General features: G+C 41.5%; 2 protein-coding genes across 9 annotated transcripts in view; both read right to left on the bottom strand.

Annotated features, from left to right (window-relative positions):
- The window catches only part of KIF21A (kinesin family member 21A), a 241,115-nt gene that overhangs the window by 133,926 nt on the left and 86,325 nt on the right, over positions 1-20,864 (bottom strand). The window lies entirely within an intron of this gene.
- ABCD2 (ATP binding cassette subfamily D member 2) overlaps positions 1-20,864 on the bottom strand; it is a 52,378-nt gene that overhangs the window by 14,586 nt on the left and 16,928 nt on the right. The window contains exon 7 of the mRNA XM_026095333.2: positions 1,615-1,760. Coding sequence (XP_025951118.2) covers positions 1,615-1,760 — 146 coding nt within the window. The remainder of the gene's footprint in view (positions 1-1,614; positions 1,761-20,864) is intronic.

Raw genomic sequence — 20,864 nt, 5'->3', positions numbered from 1 at the left:
ACTAAAATTAATAGTTATAGCATCAGCATAGTGGATACAGCCCTTCTCTGCAATTATTTCAGTCACTGAGTTTAGTTCTCTACTCAGGTTTTTCAATCCTTGTGTCATAATATCAGATGTGAATAATAACTGTGAACAGGATGATGACAGACTTTTTTTTTCTGTCACACCTTGAGGGTCATCAGTCATTATTATATTCTTAAAGAGGTAGCATTAACCTATGAAAAGGTTAACCTCTGCCTATCTACAGAGCTGTGAGGTGGTGAGCTATCTGTAGGTATACAATTGCTGCTGTAAATGATTACTACTCCCCACTCTAAAATGCATAGAAAAGTCACCAGATGAGCATCCACACACATCTGAGAAATGAAATACACAGACAAAACAGAGCAACACACTTCCATGCAGGAACTGGAATTTAGAAGTTGCCTTGGGATTCCCAATGTCTGAGGCACTACTCTGTTGTGAGAATGATCCTGTGAGACTTCAAGAGAAGTACACACATTATAAAGCAATGCACCTAAAGTACCCTCCCAAAAAGGAGCACAGGCAGAGATAAGCAGGGTACATCCGGCCCTCCTGAATTCACCTCCCTCGAGAGGCTTAGATATCTTCCTTCACCTCTCTAAATGTCAGTAACTTTGTCATACGTCCGTTACAAAAGCAAACTGATGGAAGGAAATTCAAACTATGGATTAGTGGCTGGTAGAAACAAAAGGATGAAAAATATTCTATGTTTCTTGCTATATATTCTATATATTGCTCTATTTTGCTAATATTTTCCCAGTACTGCTACTGGGAAAAAAACCCCAAAGTTCTCCAGCTCCTTAGATATGAGAGAAGCCTTTAGCATCTTGACCTTTACTGTATCAGTGTATTTACACTGTCCTCTACTTTTAAGACAAACAACGCTGAAAACACCATGGCAACTTATACAGCAAGCAGTGGCTGGCAACACTCTACTGGTACCCAGAGTCATTTGGTTATATTTAACCTGTTCGCCCTGGTGATACGGTAACAGGCACTCCTTCCTGTGGCACATATCCTATTGATCACACAAACCAGGGAGGTGAAAATAGACCTGACTCTCTTTTCATTCTCATGCTTGGGGGCTGAGGTAGTCAGCGACATTACAAAGCTTTAAGACAGCTAACATTTTCTAAGAAAAAGAAGGAAGGCCAGTGATCTCACAATACCATGCAATTACTATTCTTTTTTATCAATGAAGCCCCATAAAATCCTACTTTTGGAGCAAGGCCCCTTTGTACTGCTCTTTGTGAAGACAAATCAAAAAGACAAGGTCTGTTGAGCTAACTAAGCACAAAGCAAGAGACAACACCTGGACATCGAAAAAGCTGGACAGTATAAACAAAGGATGTTCAGCTGGGCATGCATTTACTGGGGAGAAGAAGAGCATTTTAGCTCTTCTCCCTCCATCAGCAGTTGGGTGGCATGTCATGAAGCAACAACTATGTGGTCACGTAGCTTCCACAGCCACAGAATGTCGGGATCCAATTTTGCCAGTTTAATAAATTTAACCAGAGGTAGGGCACACTGACACATATACCTGAGGATTAGATTTAATAAAGGTTTTTACAAAAATATGCAGTTTACCTCCTTCTCTTTGAACTATGTGGTAAAGATGAACTGTATGCAGGATATACTCCAGATCCTGGTCTTGGTATCCTTTCTCATGCATGTCATCCACTGAGTCTGGATAGATGACTTGATCACGTAGCGTTCCAATGGACATGTACGGCCTGCAAAACAGTAAGGAGAAACCAGTAACCTAGTGTTGGCTCCAAGTAAGCACTTGCTGATGTTCTATGAGCAGAGTATAACACTTTGAACACTGTTTTGCTAAAACTGGATTTATCTGTGGGTACATTGTGGGTGAATGTTTTTCTGAACTTGCCCAAGGGATAGGGTACTGTTTACATAAAAGCTGATTACAGCATAGCAACATGGGTAGTATTAGCTTGAAAATAAACTGACAGTTTAGGCAGAAGAAACATCCACCTCCTAGCCCATTTTGAATCCTTTTACTTTCAATGGGGAACACTACACTGTATTCAAGGTTCTGCATGTTTTGAGATTTAGAATTTGAATTAAACAGCCACACATCAAATACAAACTGTAACGAAAACCTAGCAGCTAAAACTGGGAGAGACCTCCATGGTGCAGCAGGAAACACCCAATTCAGGCAGAACTGGATTTGAAGAACTAGGAAGTCTCCTATGTTGCACCACAGAAGTGGGCCCAGGCATAACTTAGCTGGGTCTAGGAGCCAGTCTAACATTTCTGACTCACAAAAAGACACACATTAGAGAAGCCAATCAGCTTACTCCTTCCAGCATCAGCCTCTCTTTGCTAAAGAGAAGGCTGAGCTGTATGTGTAGCAGCTTCTGAACTGCCACACGCTCCCAGTCCAGGTAATCAATCTCATTTGCCTTACTAAATTAATCTGTCTCCACTTTGCGGCCAGAGCCCTCAGTCACAGCTGTGGCCCTGGGATAGCTACAGACTCCAGCCTACCCAACACCATGAGCTGTGCCAAGCCTCCGGCACAGCCCAGGTCCTATGAATTCTCCCAGTCTCTAAACAAAGTCATCTAAAAAGTTTCTTTACAGCTGTGTAAGCGATAATCAGGCCATCCAGGCTAGGATAGCAAGGGCAATCCAAGATAACATTAGCTGCCTCCCGCTCATGCATGCCACTGCTCAGTGAACCTCATTGAAGCACATGCTGGACCTCTGACACAGTGAGTTTTCATCATTACTTAGGAAGAGTCATATACATATGTCAACCATAAATGGGAGAGCAGTCCTCTCTACTTCAAGTGCTCCAAATCCAGCATCTGCTTGCCTGTTACTTAGCTCTATACATAAAGGTCCCATGTTGCTAATTCCTACTCTAACCTGCCCCATCCAGTCACAAACACTGTCAGTGACTTTATCAACTAGGCTGGCACAGTGAAAGGACTAGACTTAATTAGTAAGAACTCACTCGGAAGTTCTGGAATTTATTCTGCTGAAGTTGTTGAGATGCCTGAGGTCCAAATCTACATTCCCTAAGCCAGCCCAGGGAACTCTATTTAATGCATCCTGGAGCATCTTGGTCCACACACTCAGATGGATTATTTTAGTCATCATGCCAAGGATTGTTAGTCAAAGGCTCATCCCTACTTTCCTGGCAGCACGAATGGGTAGCACAGGAAAAGACTGCCTTTGCAGCTTCTTTCAGCCACCAGAACACCAAAAAGTTGCAGGCTGGGACTGAAGGTCTAACACTTCAGTGGACAGGAGAAGGACCACTCTGCCATGAGCTTTTTAGTCATCTGCATTAGTCCTGGAATAAGGGGCACGTATGTCCACAGTCCTGGGAATTTACCTGAGCTCCACTTACAAATATGTACTAGCTTGTACAGTGGTAAACCAGAGTAGACGGAGTTTGAAGGGAGATGTCTATTTGGCCAACTCCTTTCCTTTTCTTGTTCTAAGGAGTTCTTGTGAAGGACTGATATTCATTCTGTCACACAGACCCTGCTGTTAGCTCTCTAGGAAGCTGGTAAAACCCCAGTAGTGATCTTGGGATTTTGAGGTGAGATGGGGAGGTCTGAGCAGAACAGTCAGGCCCAACATCCTGTCCTACTTTTTGTGCCAAGAGTTACACTAACTGCCTCTGGGTTCATCTGCCAAAACATTACTAGTCCTACTAAAGCTGTGGTGCCAGGGGATGACGACATAAAGAAACAGTTAAGATTGGGCCAGCAGTGAGGAGTCTTTCAGGCAACTTGCTCTTGCTGCAGAAACTGTTCCTAACAACTTCACAGCACGCTGATGGCAGAACAGTATTCTTCCCTGAAGAGCTCTGGATCTGTGAGATGGGCAGGTCTTAGCCATGCGTTTTAGGCTTTCCCTGTCAGAGATGTATAACAGCCTTAGTGGATTTCTTCCCTTCCCTCTGAAGTGTCTCTGCAGATGGGGCTGATCCACGCACCGTTATTCTGAGAGTCCCTAGAACACACTGCAGAATTATTTGAAGGAATTCATGATGTAACAGTTTTACAATTATGGAACTACAGCTGTGACGTGGTGAAAGTCACATTCAAGCAGTTATCAGCTGCATTGTTTTTAATGCTGCAGACTACAATGCTGAATTTTCACCACCAGCTGGGTGAAAGTGGGAAAGGCAGGGATCTGAATTGCTCACAGTCTTTCGGTCATTTCCCTGCTGAGGGCAGAGACCCAGATGAAGCAAAACCAGAACCAGAAGTCAGATATAAACACTACTGCTCCTCTTCGCTCTCTCTAAGGGCATTGTGCTGCTCTTTGCTTACTGTGGGCAGAGTGCTGCTACAGGATGCAGTATGAACACCAACGTAACATGCAGTGAAGCATTTACATTAATGGTAATCTTACAAAACCTTAACTCTAAACATGACGTAACCTCCCCAAGTAACGATATGTCACATTTTCATAGTGCTCTCTATCTAAAATCCCAAAGGGCTGTACTTATTGCATATGTAGAAAGCATTTCACTCACTCCAGACTGCTGCCATCTCCGGAACAGAAGACAGCAACCCCACCTGGGTGCAGCACAGTTCAGATCAGCATGTGCACAGAACTGTGTAATTTAGAGGAAGCTGCAGGTAGGAGCAAGGAGGACAGAGTTAGCCAGCATATAATTTGTCTGGGGATTACTACCTTACTCTCATGAAGTATGATCCTGTAATGACTAGCAGCACTCAGGGCCTCAGATTTAACCTACAGCACAACCAGGAAGGAAACGCTCAAAGCACCACACTAGGACATTTGTTCCCATGCTGTTTATTGAGTCACCAGCACCACTTCCTGGTACAACTGGATTTTCCTTGGCGCCAGTACTGCTAAGAACGCCTCTCCCTGCCTAGCTTGTAAGAATGAAAGAAAAGCCCAGCTTGCAGCGGAATAGCAAAACTCATCAATTACTGACTGACCAGGAGAGAGGAAGAACGGCTAGTGTTAGGAGACTGCCTGGGAGCTGGGCGATCAGGCGGTACTCCCACCATCCTTTCGAGGAGCCACTTGTGTCCCTCAGGGCACATTTCGCTTTGCTTGGCATTAGGTGTCTAGTTCAGGGCTCCAGCTCGTGACAACAGAGCGAGGCACCTCTGCAGCTGATTTATCCTATCTATTTTAGGCTGGGATGGATTGCCTCCTGGAGGTGTGTTCCTCCCTCAGTGGTGGACCGAGCCCAGACAGCTAACTTAAATAACTAACTTCTGACCTGCTATAGTCAAATGAGATCAATCTCGTACTATGTCAGATCTCCCCATCCATAACTTGCAGATAATAACCTCCTTACCTACCAGGGCTGCCACAAGGACAAACACACTAAAACCTGCAAAGCATCAGATGTTATTGTAACTGAGGTTATAGGTAACCTCAGTTTGACAGCTAGACATTAAGTAGTAAGAAGTACAGGTGACTGAATAGAGCAACAGCGAATTTTTGTCTTTGCCGGTAAGTTGCCTTTTAAAATATCGTTTCCATTAAATTTCAACAGTTAAAATAACAAAAAACCTTCTATCCCAAAGCAATACTCCCAGTGTAACTGGTCGTAATTGATTTCTCATGGAGATTTTCCTTTCAGACAGAGTCTCTGGGCTCAAGTCTCAAAGACAGCATTCTTACAGGCTTTGAAAGTAAGTTCTCTGCTGTGTGAGTGTGGCGGGGGGGTTCGTGTCTTTGACACTAATAGCTCTGCGATTGTTTTATTTCCTTCTCTGTTCTCTGATAGAAGATTCCTACACTGGTTTTGAGAGAGAGGATGTAACATCTTCTTCTATAATTCTTTTTTACAGCTTTGCTATCAAACCCTCCACAAAGCAAAAAATTTACTGATTCTTTCCTGATTTTCCGGAATTTCAAGGCATCTAGTTGGAAGACAGGTTTTCAGTTCTCACAAATTGATCTTTTTTGAGTCAGTTTGAGGGTTTTACTTCATCAACAATTTCTGCTTTGTGCACTTCGTGTTTCACTTTGCAGAGTTTTAACTCTTCATTTTGCTGGTAACAAGCCACTCATCCCTAAAGCTTAGCACTTCCCCCTTGCAGTGCAGGCTTTAAAGAAAGATGACACCAACCCATGCTGCAGTCTAGGGCCTGCAGTGTGGACAATTCCCCAGTGCCCTATTGACACATGACACTGTGCACAGTGTTGGCAAAATATTTGAGAAATCACATGTGGAGGAAGGACAAGTGTTGCAGCAACAATATGGTATGGTTTCTTTACTGCTGTTAGCTTTGGAGGGGAGGGATACTATGAAACAGATTTGAGTACATACCAGTCAGCCCTCTTTCCAAACAGAGGACTAACACACAGGTGCTGATGAGCTTAAAAAGGGAGGCATAGTGCCAGTTTAAGGGGATTATAAGAGCAACATTGCACACCGTAACCAGGCATTACTATCATTTGTTAATTCACTGATGTCCTGAAGAACACAGGGCTTCATTCTTTTGGGTAGCAAGTTAAGGAAGACACCTTGCTTAGGTGCCAAGGAATTTTTATTACAAAATCAGAACAAGCCATATCTACATGAAGCATTTACAAGTACTTCCTGAATGTATTCAAAGGTGTTTTGACGTTCTGTGCAAAATGAGTTGTGCTGACAGAACAGATGACCTGTTCATGCCATCCGTAGTATCACTTTAGAAAATTATAGCAACTAATTAATTTGGACTTCGAGAGTCTATAAAGTAAACTGAATCACTCAAAGTCCTAATTATAAGCACCGTGCAATAATAAGGGACCGAAAGTATATCCTAATTAAGTGGCTGGCATCAGAAGGTAAGGGAGGTTAGTCCAATGTAGGAGCCCAGGGAACTGCTTCCAGGTACAGCCTGGAAGTCCCTTCACCTTCCTTGGCATAGGCTGTGACTAACACTTCCTCCATGGAAGGTGAAGTCTAAAAACTATGTGGCTTGTGATTATTTAACCCATTTCCAGGCACCTGACTGAGCAATCAGGACCTGACTTGCCATTTGCTGTCCAAGTGTATTTTCAGTTATCATTGCATGGTTATTCTGACAGATATGCTAGGTTATGTGGGAAAAGGTTTACCTTCTAGAAAATGATGAGAGATACAACTCTAATACACTCTTGATTGACCCATCTTTTAAATTTCTGTCTCTGGCTGACAAGATGCTTCTTTAATATACCCAAGTAAGAGAGAGAGAGGGAAAGACTATACCTGGGATTCTCCATTACAGAGAAGTTACAGGTTGGATTTTCAAAGGAGTTTGGGATAGCTTCAGAGCACAATCCAGAGTGCTTGCTTTGACATCTAAAATAAAATCTATTTCACATTTAGCAACAGATTTCTCTTTTCAAGAAGATGATACTGGAGCCCAACCTCCGGCCCTGGAGGCATCTTCGTAGGCAACCATAAAGTTCCCAAGGAGTCTGTGCCTGCACTGGAGAATGTCCAGTCCAGGAAGCTAAGGGCACACGTCTACAGATGTGCCCAAACACTAATTCCCCAAAAGACCCAGTACAGCACAGACAACAAAAGCAACAGTTTTAAGTCCAGTACAAAACGCAGCAGCTATCAGAGATGCAAGATGAGTGTGTGTATGACAAGCTAATGGTCAGCAAAACTCTTCCAAGAACTCGGTCGAGGCTAAATTCTCTCCTCAGCTTGCAGGGAGTCAGATTCCCATTTTCGTAGGCTACTGTCCAAGCTAAAGAGGAGTCAAAGGGAGGGCACCTTCTAATCTTCCTGCTGAAGCTAAGAGGCAGTCATGTGTCCCAAGGAAGAATTATTGAAAAGAACCTGATTATATACTGTATTGGTTAGAGTCCTCAATTGGAAGGAGGGAGACATTATTACCAATCCTTGTTCCATACATTATTTATGGTTTTTTTTTAATCAAATGCTCTTCAGTATAAAATGCATTAAGTATCCCATTCCTTCAGCAGCATTTTAAAAGCATATTAAAATGTAGTTCAGTCTTATTTGGGTGCCTGCTCTCAGGAGAGGGCTTGTTATAGATAAAGGCATTTAACATTTAGCACTCAGTTTGGCACCTAAACTTCAGTAAGAGGCAGGAGTTCAGACATACATTTGTATTTAGATTTTATTACGGGCTAACTCAAGGTGGCACCCTCTATCTACCACGTAAGTTTTTTGAATAATTTTCCAGAAGCCCTAAATCTCTCCCTGACTATCTAGGGAATCTACCTACTTATCTTCAGATCTTCCAATCACCTTGCTGGTGCCAAGATCCTAGTTTATAGGTGCTGTAATACCTAAGCTGGAATCATCTCAGCAGAACTCTGGCTCTTGCCATGCTCTTCATTTAAGTCCAAAAACTCCTAGTAAAAACTCCAGGGGTTTCAAGGAGGCAAAGCTTGATCAGTGGCGATCAAGAAATGCCAACCTCCATTAAGTAAAGTGATACAGGTTCTTAATAATTCTTTGACGACACTAATGAAATACACGACAAAAAAGTAATGACAGCACCACCACTACAACTCTGAGAAGATAAAACACCTTGAATGAATGTGAATTACATTCTTGCACAGTTGTGCTTTGTCCACTATTTTCTCTCACACAGAATAATGTGGTATTGCTAAAGAATTAAAATAGAGAGAATAAATAATTTAATATTTAGCAAATATTCAAAAAGCAACAGCCTCAGTTTATTGTGCTGTATCTAGTTCAAGGGATTTTAGGGTCAGCTTAAGTTTCAGGAACCCTTCTAGAGACATAAATAATTGATCTCTGTTCAAAATACCCTACATTGAACTTTCCTCTCAACTCATACAGAACTAGCCATGAACATCCTCTAAATATTTCAGATAGATCAGTTACCAGAGTGGAATGTCATCAGCTTATAGCCATTAACATAGTATACAGGAAATTAAGTGTACAGTATAAGACTTAATTCTCAATGCACATAATTAGAATCTGATATCAAAGGCTGAAAAAAATCACACTAATCACTCTGTGGCTTTCTCTGCAAAGAGGCTATGAACATCTCTCCAAGAGGAAAAAATAACCAGAAAGGTAAAAGAAGGCTTTGATTAAAAGAGCTATTCATGCTCAGGTACCATCTCATCTCATGATTTACTTATTCATCATTACCAAGATCACTTACAATATACCTAGAACTGGTCAGCTGGCATAAAAGTTAAGGCAAACAATTCACAAAATTATCTTTCTGTTCAGTCCATTTGTATCTTATGATAGGTACAGAGAGAACACAAAGAACACATGTATAACTGAAAACAAAACCCAAACAATTTCCACAAAATACAAGAAGCTAACGCAATCTTAAATAATTATAACTTCTGCAACAGATCAAATCAGCCAACCAGATAAATGAAGGAAAAATACTCCCATTCAAAAAATGACATTCAAAAACCATCATAGCCATTTTGTAAGCATTACCTGTAACTGAACTGGCCACAAGGGAGCTGTAGTGATCTCTAGTAGAAACAAAAATTAGTGGTGTGTAATTAATGCTAATCTCTAGGCAGAAAAACAAGTCTAGAGAAGCCTTCCCTCTTGGGAAAGACAGGCTCCTATCTAAGCTAGGCTAGTGCACAAACGAAGAACTGAAGAAACCCATTTACCACAGGGAAAGACATCACGCTCCCACAGGACCATGACTTAACAACCCTAGAACAAAGAATGGATAATCCAGTCTTCTGGGGAATACTCAGCATTACTTTAAGAGATTCATCTTGCCTAAAAGTTATTCATCCAAGTCCAAATTAGTCATCCTAGGCTCTCTTTGTAGAGAGAGTGTCTCTCAACGGAGTCTTCCAATCAACTGGCACCTCCAGAAGGTCTCGTATGTCTTAAATGTTTGTCCTAGGACATAGTTAGAGTTGTCTGAACCAGAAGACTATAAAGGAGTTACCAATCCACATAACAGCTGGCCTGTGTAGTGTGCTGTACTGTGCTATATTGTGCTGTGCAGTGCTGCACAAATCACTCAGCCGCAGGATAAACTTAGCCCACTAAATGTAAGGCAGAGCCCATAGGGAACTCCCACTTGGCACTGGTGACTACACTATCTGTGTGTCCTTGTCTTTATCTTAAAATTAAGCAGCATGTTCTCATGCAAACATCCTTTTGCTTGACAGTAGAAATTTTATCTTCTTCTAAGAAAACCCTGTAAGAGCTCTGAAGATCATAATGACAACAAACCTCAGCATGGATAGGATCTGCACAGCATGATGCGCCATGACTAGAGGTCCATCTGATGCTGCGCCACTCAGGGTTCCCAGGATCTGAAGGGGCATAACATTATCTGTGCTATCTTCTTTTACGTTCTCATGTTATCTCCAATAAAATGTTTTGCAATCAATGCCTTTCAGAGTCTGAGTGCCTTTCTTACTGGGATCAGTAACAAAAACTTCCACCAATGCATTGCAACAGTGACTCGCTCTCTGGAGGTAGCTGGTTCACTGATTATAAAGCTCATATAAAGATGTCTAACCTTTAGCTGCCTAAATTAATGTAGACAAACCCTACCTTTGGAGTTTGAGTTGATTATTTATTGTGAGAGTTGAAGATTTTTATACAAAAATAACTAATATTCTTCTCTGTGGAAAGCAGGTAGTTACAAGTGACTACTACTGCATTGTCCCCAAGAGAAAGCAGAATAGAATCACCTGAATCATTGCTGAATTAAACTTTTATCTACCTTGGAAACCACAATGAATTGGAGGTGAGATCCTCAGCCTGCAGGCAGACAACCATGGGACTAGACCCTTAGAAAGGTGTCCGAGTGAGCAGTCCACGGAGAGGCTGGGAGAGGGTTGACAGCTCAGTTAACCTTGGAACTGGGACCCAGATCTGAAGCCCAGGACTCAGGGGTAGGCAAAAGGCAAGCTCTACAGTGCACAGGGAGCAGTACTGCCTTCTGCTCAAGAAGGGGGTCTTGGATTACTATTGCAACAACACATGATCAGTAAGGTAAAACTAACCTGTCTCACAATAGTCTAAGGACACTGTATTGAGAATTTCTGATTGCAAATAGTAATAAGGAGGAGGGGAAATGCCTTCTTCCCATGGAAGATGGTACAGTTGTTAGAGCTTTCAGCTGTCCCCCATCTCCAACTGCCAACATCCCTTCAGTCTTTTCACATCAAGCTTTTTACATCAGGCAGGTTGTGTAGTTTATGTTTCTCAGTGTTTCCCAGTGTTAGATTGTCAAGTCACTTCTCATAATTTGATATGACTAAGGCATGTGAAGCATGCTTTTCAATATTCCTAGGTAAAATAATATTGAAATACTAACCATTGTCTATTTTGTTCTTCTGTCAAAGATCTTGGGTTGAACAGTTGCAATGTCCGGAGTCAAGCTGGAGGTAACAGCCCAAGCTGGGCACAGTAATGACACTTCTGTGCAGAAAGTAGGCCATGTAAATGCAATAACCAGGTTACTTCCTGACATGCAAGTTTGTCCCTACCACTGACAAGTCACAGAGTGAGCTTAGTTAAGCTGTAGATTAATTTTTGCCCCTTGGCACTGCTATCATTACTAAATTTTAATGGCAAGTGAGCTTTGTCTCAGCAAAATGAACCTAGCACAGTTTAAGCACATTCTCAGTTGCTTTGGCAGATAGATCCCACAAATATTAGCCAGGCACTCTGTTCTTGCAATCTATTTACTTTCTCCATACAAATTTATAAAATGTTTGTCAAGCTTAACCTGACGATGTACTTTAAAATGTTTTTCCTATTTCTTTTCTGGATCTATGTAAAGTTTTTCCAGCTTTTAAATGAAGTTCCATAGACAGTCTGGCCTCTACACGGATGCCTGGTAAGGTAGTAAGGTGTAATTATAGGTGCTGAATGTGGACTTTTGATATTCAAAATCCTATCAAAAGAAGCAGGTGGAGGGCAGAAGCATTGCAAGCTCATGTGCAAGCAAGAACATGGTGTCCAACATACATCGTGAAACACAGAGCAGCTGATTGCCAGAGATCCTGGTGGAAATATTCCTGTGACTGGGCTTCAGGGCAGACACAAATTTAGCTTCTCTGTAACACCAAGGAAACTATTTCAAAAGAACGTAATTGGAAGCTATGCATATTAGTGACACTAACCTTGTGTAGAGGCCAAAAACAGATTTATGTGCTTCTTACTACTGAAGCAAGACTCAGAATAGGAGGGATGCTACCTTGGTTACAAGAATGGATTTCACCTTTGAGTTGCATACACATCATGGTATTTAATAAGCCATGAAGCTGACAGTACTTTACATTATACCTCTGTATATCTGTCGCTTGGTAAGAATACCGTGAGTTACTGCATAGATCTTAATCACGTAAATGTGGAGATTCAAGTTCTTTTATGAACCACAAATAAAAGGAAGTTGGCTTGCAGTCAGAGTTAAGTGATCATATTGTGTTTTAAATGAGACAGCTAAATAAGTCTGGAGAATGAAGTCTCTCCATTCATCTATACAAAAGGCAGTAATGATAGAACCTGCTTCAGCTGGAGACACCCACCAGGAGATATAAGATGATAATTGTATCTCTGTACCAAATCAAGCATGGACTTCCCTGATGATTCAAATCTGTCAACAAAGGTTCTTCATTTGTACCAAGTGTGGCGCTGGCTTTGTGACACAGACAATTGTCCACTAAGACTGGTATGATACACCAGCCAACAGTAACATCATTATTCAGGGCTCACCCAAGAAAGAGCTGAATCAGAATTCTGATGGCTCAGTAAATAAAAGCCCCAGCTGTAAGCATCACTGATACTTGCAAAATAAAATAGCAAGTCCAGTAACCAATTCCCAAGCCTCTGCCTTCTTGGCAGATACAATCTAAGGTATAGTTACCCCAGCTGGCATCCTTCAGAACATTTGTTCTCATCATATAGTGCAACCTGGTAAGTTGTTTCAGCTCATGATAGGTTTTAAAGATCCGAAGCATGGACAATCCAGGTGAGGACTGAACAGAACACATTCAGCACTGCTACAATCAATGCTACTAAATCCATTACTTGCATGAGCCTCAAATAAAACACAAAATAACAACAAACTTTTCCTCATCTGCTTGAACTCCATTTTTTTCAAATTCAAAGCTTCCAATTTGTGAGGAAATAGAGACTAAACCTTGACTGAGAGACAGACCTGAGAGTGTCCTCAAGTTCCCAAGTCCAGACATTCATGTTGGCTGTCTTCTGTCTCCATATGGAGATCAAAGTTGAGCATGTATCAACACCTCTCGGTTCCCACATTCCAGTTTTCTTGGACCTCCAGGAGCCACAGCTTTCTCCATTCAGGCTCTCTGTCTGAATGGACTGAGGGATCAAAACCCTAGAGCATGCCAAAGTCCTCTACAAACATCAGTTTAGCTGCAACCTTTAAGACAAATACATTTTAAATCTAACCCCTATGCAGCATGCTGACTAAGGCCTCCAGTCTGGGATTTCTGTAACTCTTTGCCTAGATAAAAGAAAAGACTTGTAAGCTGTGCTTTAATTAGCAGACTGTGTCTGGGCAGTAAGGAAGGCACCTTGGATGGCTTGAGAGGGAGTAACAGTTAATCCACAAAGCCATTTTCCACCTCTGGCTATCAGCCTAGGTGAATCTCATTCACAATGCACGCCTAAGTGGTACTGTCATTACTGATACCCCTGTGTTCAGTTACCACATACAGCAAATTAAAATCCCACAAACTTTATGGCTGTGAGTGAGTCTTCAGTGGAAGCAGGGAGGTCTCCCAGCCATCCTGGCAGGCAAAGCCCCAGCTAACCCCTATGGCAGCAACACAAAAACTTTTCTGGTCGAGGTAAAATAAGATGGAACTCCCTTTAATTGGGATGGAGAAATGCAAGCACTTTTACATGAGTCGCATTAAAATGAAACGGGAAAGGTGTGCCCTGGCTGAGGGGATAGCTTAAAAGTCCTCACAGATGCAGTGCCACCTTTTTTAATAAACAGCAGAAAACCTGACTTCATTTCATTCATATTAAACAAGAAAAAACAAAAAACCAAAAAAACACAAAGTAGCAGCCAATTCTTTACAGCAAAGCCATCTCAAAATAGCATGACTATGCAAATATGTGTGATTAAGTATGTTGTTAGATTTCATGTTAAGGCTATCTACCACAGGCCTTTTGTTCATCTGTCAGATAAGTGCTGAACTTTGAAAATAAACATATATAAAAGGAGTGCAATGAACTTGATGACAATAAGTATCACAGATAAAAGGAGTAGATATCTGTGAGGCATCACTTGAACTGATGTGAAGTACTAAAGGAACAAGTCAATCCCACTATCAGCAAAATATACTACGTGTACTATCAGCAAATGCTGATGGGCAACGAACATTGCAAGTGTAGCGTTGGCATGTGCAGTCAGAGTACAGTTTCACCCACACTGACCCCCACTAAGGAGATCACAGTCAAAGACACAGCACTATGAGCTGACAATAAAAATCAGGATGTGTACTTTTAAGCACAGCATAGAGGTGTCTGAGCTCTAAGTGAGCTGAGACAACAGAAGTCACAAAGGCATACTAGCACAGCACTTCACTTGGGCTACTGCACTTCCGTGGTCAACAGACCACACACTACTGAGAAAGTCTAATACAGAAGAACTAAACACACATACTGTATATGCACATACTTTCATATATATAACACAGGGTATCTGAAAGTGAACACAGCCGTTTTGCAAGATGAAATTGTTTAGGTAATCAAGAATGGTCTGGAAAACAACCAGCTTTCAATTATAGCGACCTCGCTAACTACCTCCATGCTTAAGATAATACTGGAATCACACTATAATCTTCAGGGGTTTATGTGCCTATAGTAATAAGATAATAAATATCACTTTTATTTTATTACTTTATTACTTATATGACTTGGAACTGAAATATTCCTCACTTACTTTCATCTACACAATGCATATGCTTGGACTACTTGCAGCAAATCACATCAGACATTTGGATTACTCAATAGTGCTGAGGAGAGAAAATATATCTAAGTAGCTGGTGCAATTTTGTTTAGTAGCCAAGGATATTTTTACAATGCAGAAGGAAAAAGACCAAACAGGAAAAGACTTGTAGAAGAACCCAAGATAAAACATCATAAATAGAATAGATGTATGTAAAAACATACAGCTTAAGAGGGCCAGAGAAACATTTAAACTTTTGTTTCATGCTCTCCTAGCATTAATAAGACAACAGTAAGACAGAGTTATATAAATCTTAAATAATGAAGAACAGACAATACTTGACACCAGTGCATCTCTGGTTACCTCCACAGTGTCTGACAAGCCTGACATTGAAAGAAAGAAATGTTAGAACTCTATTTGAATGAGCAACAGAAAGACAGAGAGAATAAAGAATTGGAGTGCCATAGTGGCTGCTAAAAAAGTGGGTCTTTTACCTGAACACCATGTAGTTTAAAGAGAAACTACACATACTACCGGAGAAACACATCACTCTTGCAAAGATGCCCAATTTACAATCAGAAAAAAGCTGGAGAGAAAAGCCATTAACTACTGACAAGGAAAAGACCTACAGTTGGTTAAAAACTACTCTGTGCTCCTATGTAGCCTGTGATTCGGTCCTCAAAAACGAGAGGAATTGCTGAAGGATGTTTTAGAGATGTGCTCCACTACAAAGACTGGAGAGTCATGACAGAAGTTTATGTAACCAACTGGGATGGCACGATACATTCCTCAATGCAAGTCAGACAAAGAGAGCAGAATATGATGAATAATTTGTATCAATAACCCGATGGTGAATACACTGAACTGACACTTTACGGAGCAGAGGCATTAAAGAATATTCCTGTACTGCCATCAAGGTAACCTGCAAGTATGTCGGTGTGAGCTTCTGCTGGCATCTGTATCAGACGAGGGAGAACTAAGTAAATGAAAGCCAACATGAGTCTGCGATTCCTTACAGCTGAAAAGGCTGAGGGTTTTAGTTGGAGAGCAAGAAAGAATGACAGTAAATGTTAGAAGGAATTGTATGCTAGAGCTCACTAACTCCATGGAGACAGAGCAACCTCCCATGTTTTAAGACAAAAAGACAGTAGGAAGAGGGCACAGTGTGGAGAAATCAGGCTACCTTCAGACACACTGCTGATACACTATGAAAGGACTGACTGTTCCTCTAATTCTCTAAGTGCTGCTAAGAATACATCTTGTGTTCATCTTGCATGTATAGCTAGCATTGGTACTCATGCTACCATGTATTTTTTGTTAATGTTTTTATTATTTAAAACAATGCTTCTGAATTTTGACTTGAATCATGATTCCTTATCTCCTAGAGCACACACATCTTTTCATCTTTTCATTCATGCCACCTTCTTGACTGGTTAACTAAAAGAGGAATGTAGAGGTGGTTAACACAAACACATCCTACTTTGCAAAGGAGGGAAGAAGAAGAAGGAAAAAGAGCACGCACTCTGCCAATTACTGAGGCTCCAATAGTGGCAACTTGTTAAACTGTGACAAATCATTCTCACGCAGCTAGTCCCTAGCACTGATCCATCCTTGAAAAGAAGCCACCATTAGCTCCAATATGATGCCAGGCTGCTTAGTGAGACGCCAGAAAGCCTTCCTCCTGTCTGCCCACCCTCCTCTTTTACAGGACAGTCAGGCATAGCAGCAGAGCGATGCTCACAGGAATCCTTGGGCTTCTCTCTCTCTGCTCCCCTGAAGAGCAGTTTGTCCCATCTGCATCCATCAGAATACAGACTGCTTAAGGATAAATTCTGCAGGGTTTGACCCTATATATGGGACAGATGGAAATCTCACAATTACTTCAGAGAGGCAAAAACTATAAAAGCAGTATAATGATGCTAAGCAATTTAAATAGACAAAAAGATAGGGATTCTTAAGGTCCTGTTCTAAAACTACAGACTGCTAAGTAGAGCTAATTACAAAGTGTTTGCAGTGCTGCTGAAATTTGTAGTATACAATGAGATAATGCACTTTTTAAACAAATCATACTTCTAAATTCCATACTTCTGTGTGCAGCTTTGAACTCAACAAAGCTATGTGATTTCCCATGCATTTTTGGACTATTACAAACATTAGAAAATTACAAACAAAGATAAAAAAATATTTTTTTCAGTGAGCTCCTATTTACTGTTGAGATTTTTGTTATTTAGCATTTGCTGTGATCACCACTGACCATGTGCAGACGAGGTTCTTACACATGGCCCTAGGCAAAGAGGGCTGATGCAGAATTACATTCAGCCCTAGGCACGCAGGAGTAAGCCCTTACCAGACCTGGGGTAACTGTCCACCTATGGAGAGCTGCCTCCTTGTGTCCTTAGAACAGAAACATAACAAATACGCTTAAACACAACGTGGTGATCCTAATTCACTGCCCTGAGAGACGTCCACCAATCTGGGAGCCCTCTGCTATGCCACAGTTGTCACTTCCTCCACGATATGAGAGAGCGACCTAGGTGGTATCCACGTGATATTGTCCTACCAGCTTGGGGACTTACAGTCCCCTCTAAATCCTCTCAGCTTGGTGTCTAAATTTGCCCTAAAGTTATGCTGAAATATATACATAGTGAAAGGTAGGCACGGCATTATCTTTTTGAAATCTGTAGTTTTAGAATCATTTCTAAATAAATAAACAAGCAGAAAGTAATCCTGACCAAGAAGCAATTTGTAACAGGTTAATAAGCAAAATGGTTACTCCAGTGGGATCTTGCAACACAAGCAGTAGTTTGCTTTCATGTCAGTACTTCAGAACACCTTACAAACCACTACAGAAATTCTAAATGAACTTTATAGCCAGGAAGAGGGAGACAAAAAAACCCAACTGAATATGTAATTGATTTAGGCTGTAAATAAATGAGCTATTAAAACACTTAGAAGCAGAATGAAAGCAGCAAAAAATGCCAGGACCACATAAGCAATCCACTCAAGAGCCCTAAAAATCCAGCAGCTTTCTTGCAAATATGGTCCCAGAAATGCACAAACTTCAGTTTAAAACTGAATCTCTTTCAAGCTTAATGTCTCTGCTCTGTGCAGTGGTCTCCAGAAGCTGTTTCATTGTCTTCTACATCCCTTTGAAGGATGCTACTCCTTCCTTCTCACTGACCTCAACCACAATCCAGGGTCATGATTCCCATGTCTCACCAAACTCCACGTTTGGAAGCAGGGTTGGATCAGACCCTGCCTTTCTTCACTTGGACACTTGACAGATCAGAATCTTCAGACAGCAACTCAGACTCCTCAGAGATCCTAACAAACAAATGTGATTGCTGTCCTATACCAACCCCTTCACTGCAGAGTTACATTCACCCACAAATCCCTACAAGATTAAGTCTCTCAGTCCCTTTTTCTAATACAAGACACTCATAAGCTTGATAGGCCATACTTCTGAGCTTACAGAACAGATTCTTGGGCAGCCAAACTTTTCTCAAAAGTAGACTTCAAAATTTTCAGCTACAATAAAAAAGGTATAGCACTCTTGTGAGCAGCGCCCTCTCTCTCTCTCTCACTGCTGCCTCCTCTACCCAGACACTGCTCTGCTGCCTGAGAAGAGAAGGCCTTTGTACTGCTGAGAAAATTTTCTAGGGACACAGGGTTCATGCGGTGGCACAGAGCCAAGCCACGGCAACGTGACTCACACGTGCTCTGACCCCTGAAACGACACGGCAGCAGCAAGTTGCACCCTTTCTCCTGGGCAATGCTATCCCAGATGTACCACACGAGTGATGCCTTCAGGGTCCGCTGCCCAATATGGGCCTATCTCTACACTGCTTCAGTTGCAAAGGACTCTGAAGATGCTGGCTGAATCTCAGTTTCTTACGAAAGTTTTGAAATGTACCAACGAAGAGACAAGGCATGCTGCAGTGAACTCCCCCAGCACTGCAAAGTTAGGGGAAATAGCTAACAAATTCCATCTGAACAGGAGGAAAAGCTACCTTACTGTGAGGGTGACAGAGCACTGGCACAGGTTGCCCAGAGAGGTTGTGGGGTCTCATTCTCTGGAGATATTCAAAACCCACCTGGACACAATCCTGTGCAACGTGCTCTAGGTGCCCCTGCTTGAGCAAGGGGGTTGGACAAGATGATCTCCAGAGGTGCCTTCCAACCTCAAACATCCTGTGATTCTGTAAGAACCTCTTTTATGAAAATCAAAACCCAGCAGATGTGATTCAACACCCTCAATTAGCACTTTGGCAAATCTGTATGAATAGAAGGTAAGTCAGTTTATTTGCACAGATTAAAGGGGACATAAATGAGAAGGGCTGTAGGCAAGTCAGCCTTAGATGTTGGTCTGAGAAGGAGTTGTGATTGCACGGAGGACAAGAGAGGCTAAAACTCAAGGTTTTCTGCAACAAAAAATTTCAGAAATGCTTTTTTTCTGCCCGAGAATAAAACTGATTTTAGGAATGTCCTGCCCACTGAGGATTCTGAAATACTGTTTTGAGAAACGCTGAATAAAGCACTCTGCTCCAACTTCCTGAAGCAGTGAAACCCTAGAGCTACTCAGGAAACTGATGGCCTGGTGTTCAGGCTCTTGCCACATAAGGTCACATCGGTGCACATTGCCCTTGGCACCCAGTCTTTACCTTTGATTTAACTACAGAGTAGAAACTGGTTTAGTCACTTAAACCAAAATGTTCACAACTGATCACTGGCCATAATCTTTTTCTGTGTGTGAAACATGACGCAGACAGGAGCAGACTTCCAGAAATGCTTCCAGAACACTCACAAATATGGCTGGAGTTGACGAGGTCTGAACATAAAACGTGCTATGAAAATGTTGAATATTCTCAAAAACAAAAGCCCTGTGTATCTCAAACTGACCACCCAACTTTAACAGACACTTCAAAATATATGGGATTTAATTTCTGTTTGCATTGATGAGCCAGGAATAAAATGAGGACAATACTTCTTTCCACGATTTCATACAGGTGCTGCAAAGATACAGTCTTTGAGATTTGTGGATAGGAAAATCAATGTGAAAATTAACCATTTTATATGAAGGGCATAGTTTGATGAATTGAAGACTTTCATGCAGGTACAAACAAGGGAGAAAAGCTAGGAATTCAACTGCAAAACACATAACAACCTCTTACATGCCCAGAACAGTCTGTTCTTGCAAAAGTGCTCAGAAGTGTTTGTATTTCATGAAGACACCAGCAAAGAAATCTGTGGCTTTGAAATTAGCAAGAGGTGTTAAAAGCAAAAGCATAAAATAACAGTAATGAAGAGGAAGCCTCACATAAATATTTCACCTTTCACCTCCACATCTCCATTTCACAAGCAAGCTACGCAAGTGGCAGCTGAACACTGATACAATCTATTTGATGGCCTAGATGAAATGCACTGATGTTCTCCATTTACTTCCTGGTGAACTTCCATGCCCATCACAAAACCCTACCTGCAACTGGTACATCTGTTTACTGTTTCAGACAGGAGAGGCAAAATCTCAATGGTAAGGAGAGCAAAGAGTTAAAATAGACTAGAAAAGATCTTTTAGAAAGAAATGATTCCTCCCAAAGGGCTATCTTGTCTCCTTCTTCAGCTTTTTCTAGCAGAGGGAAATTTAAGTTTTAAGTTTTGCTGGCAAATTAGATTAGGTTCAGGTGCAGAGAAAAACAGGAAGGGCTGCTTTTCTTTGTATCTTTTCTTCCCATATCTAAAAAATATCCTAATGCTGTTTTCTGTATTGTTCCTAGCCTGTTCAAGGTAAGGAAGAAAGCTGGACAGGCAGGGTCCCTGTCATGAAATAGGTAATATGGTCAGAGTTATGGATGTTGCTGTTGTTTAACAAAATTATTTATTTTCTTACTGAAACTCTTGTTTGGGTCCTGGCAGTTCTCTCCTGTTTGCTCACATTGGAGGATGCTCATCC

The sequence above is a fragment of the Dromaius novaehollandiae genome, chromosome 1 (genome assembly GCF_036370855.1).
Source record: "Dromaius novaehollandiae isolate bDroNov1 chromosome 1, bDroNov1.hap1, whole genome shotgun sequence".
Classification (NCBI taxonomy): Eukaryota; Metazoa; Chordata; class Aves; order Casuariiformes; family Dromaiidae; genus Dromaius; species Dromaius novaehollandiae.
Note: the sequence above shows the minus strand (reverse complement) of the source record. Positions and strands in the feature narration are given on the sequence as shown.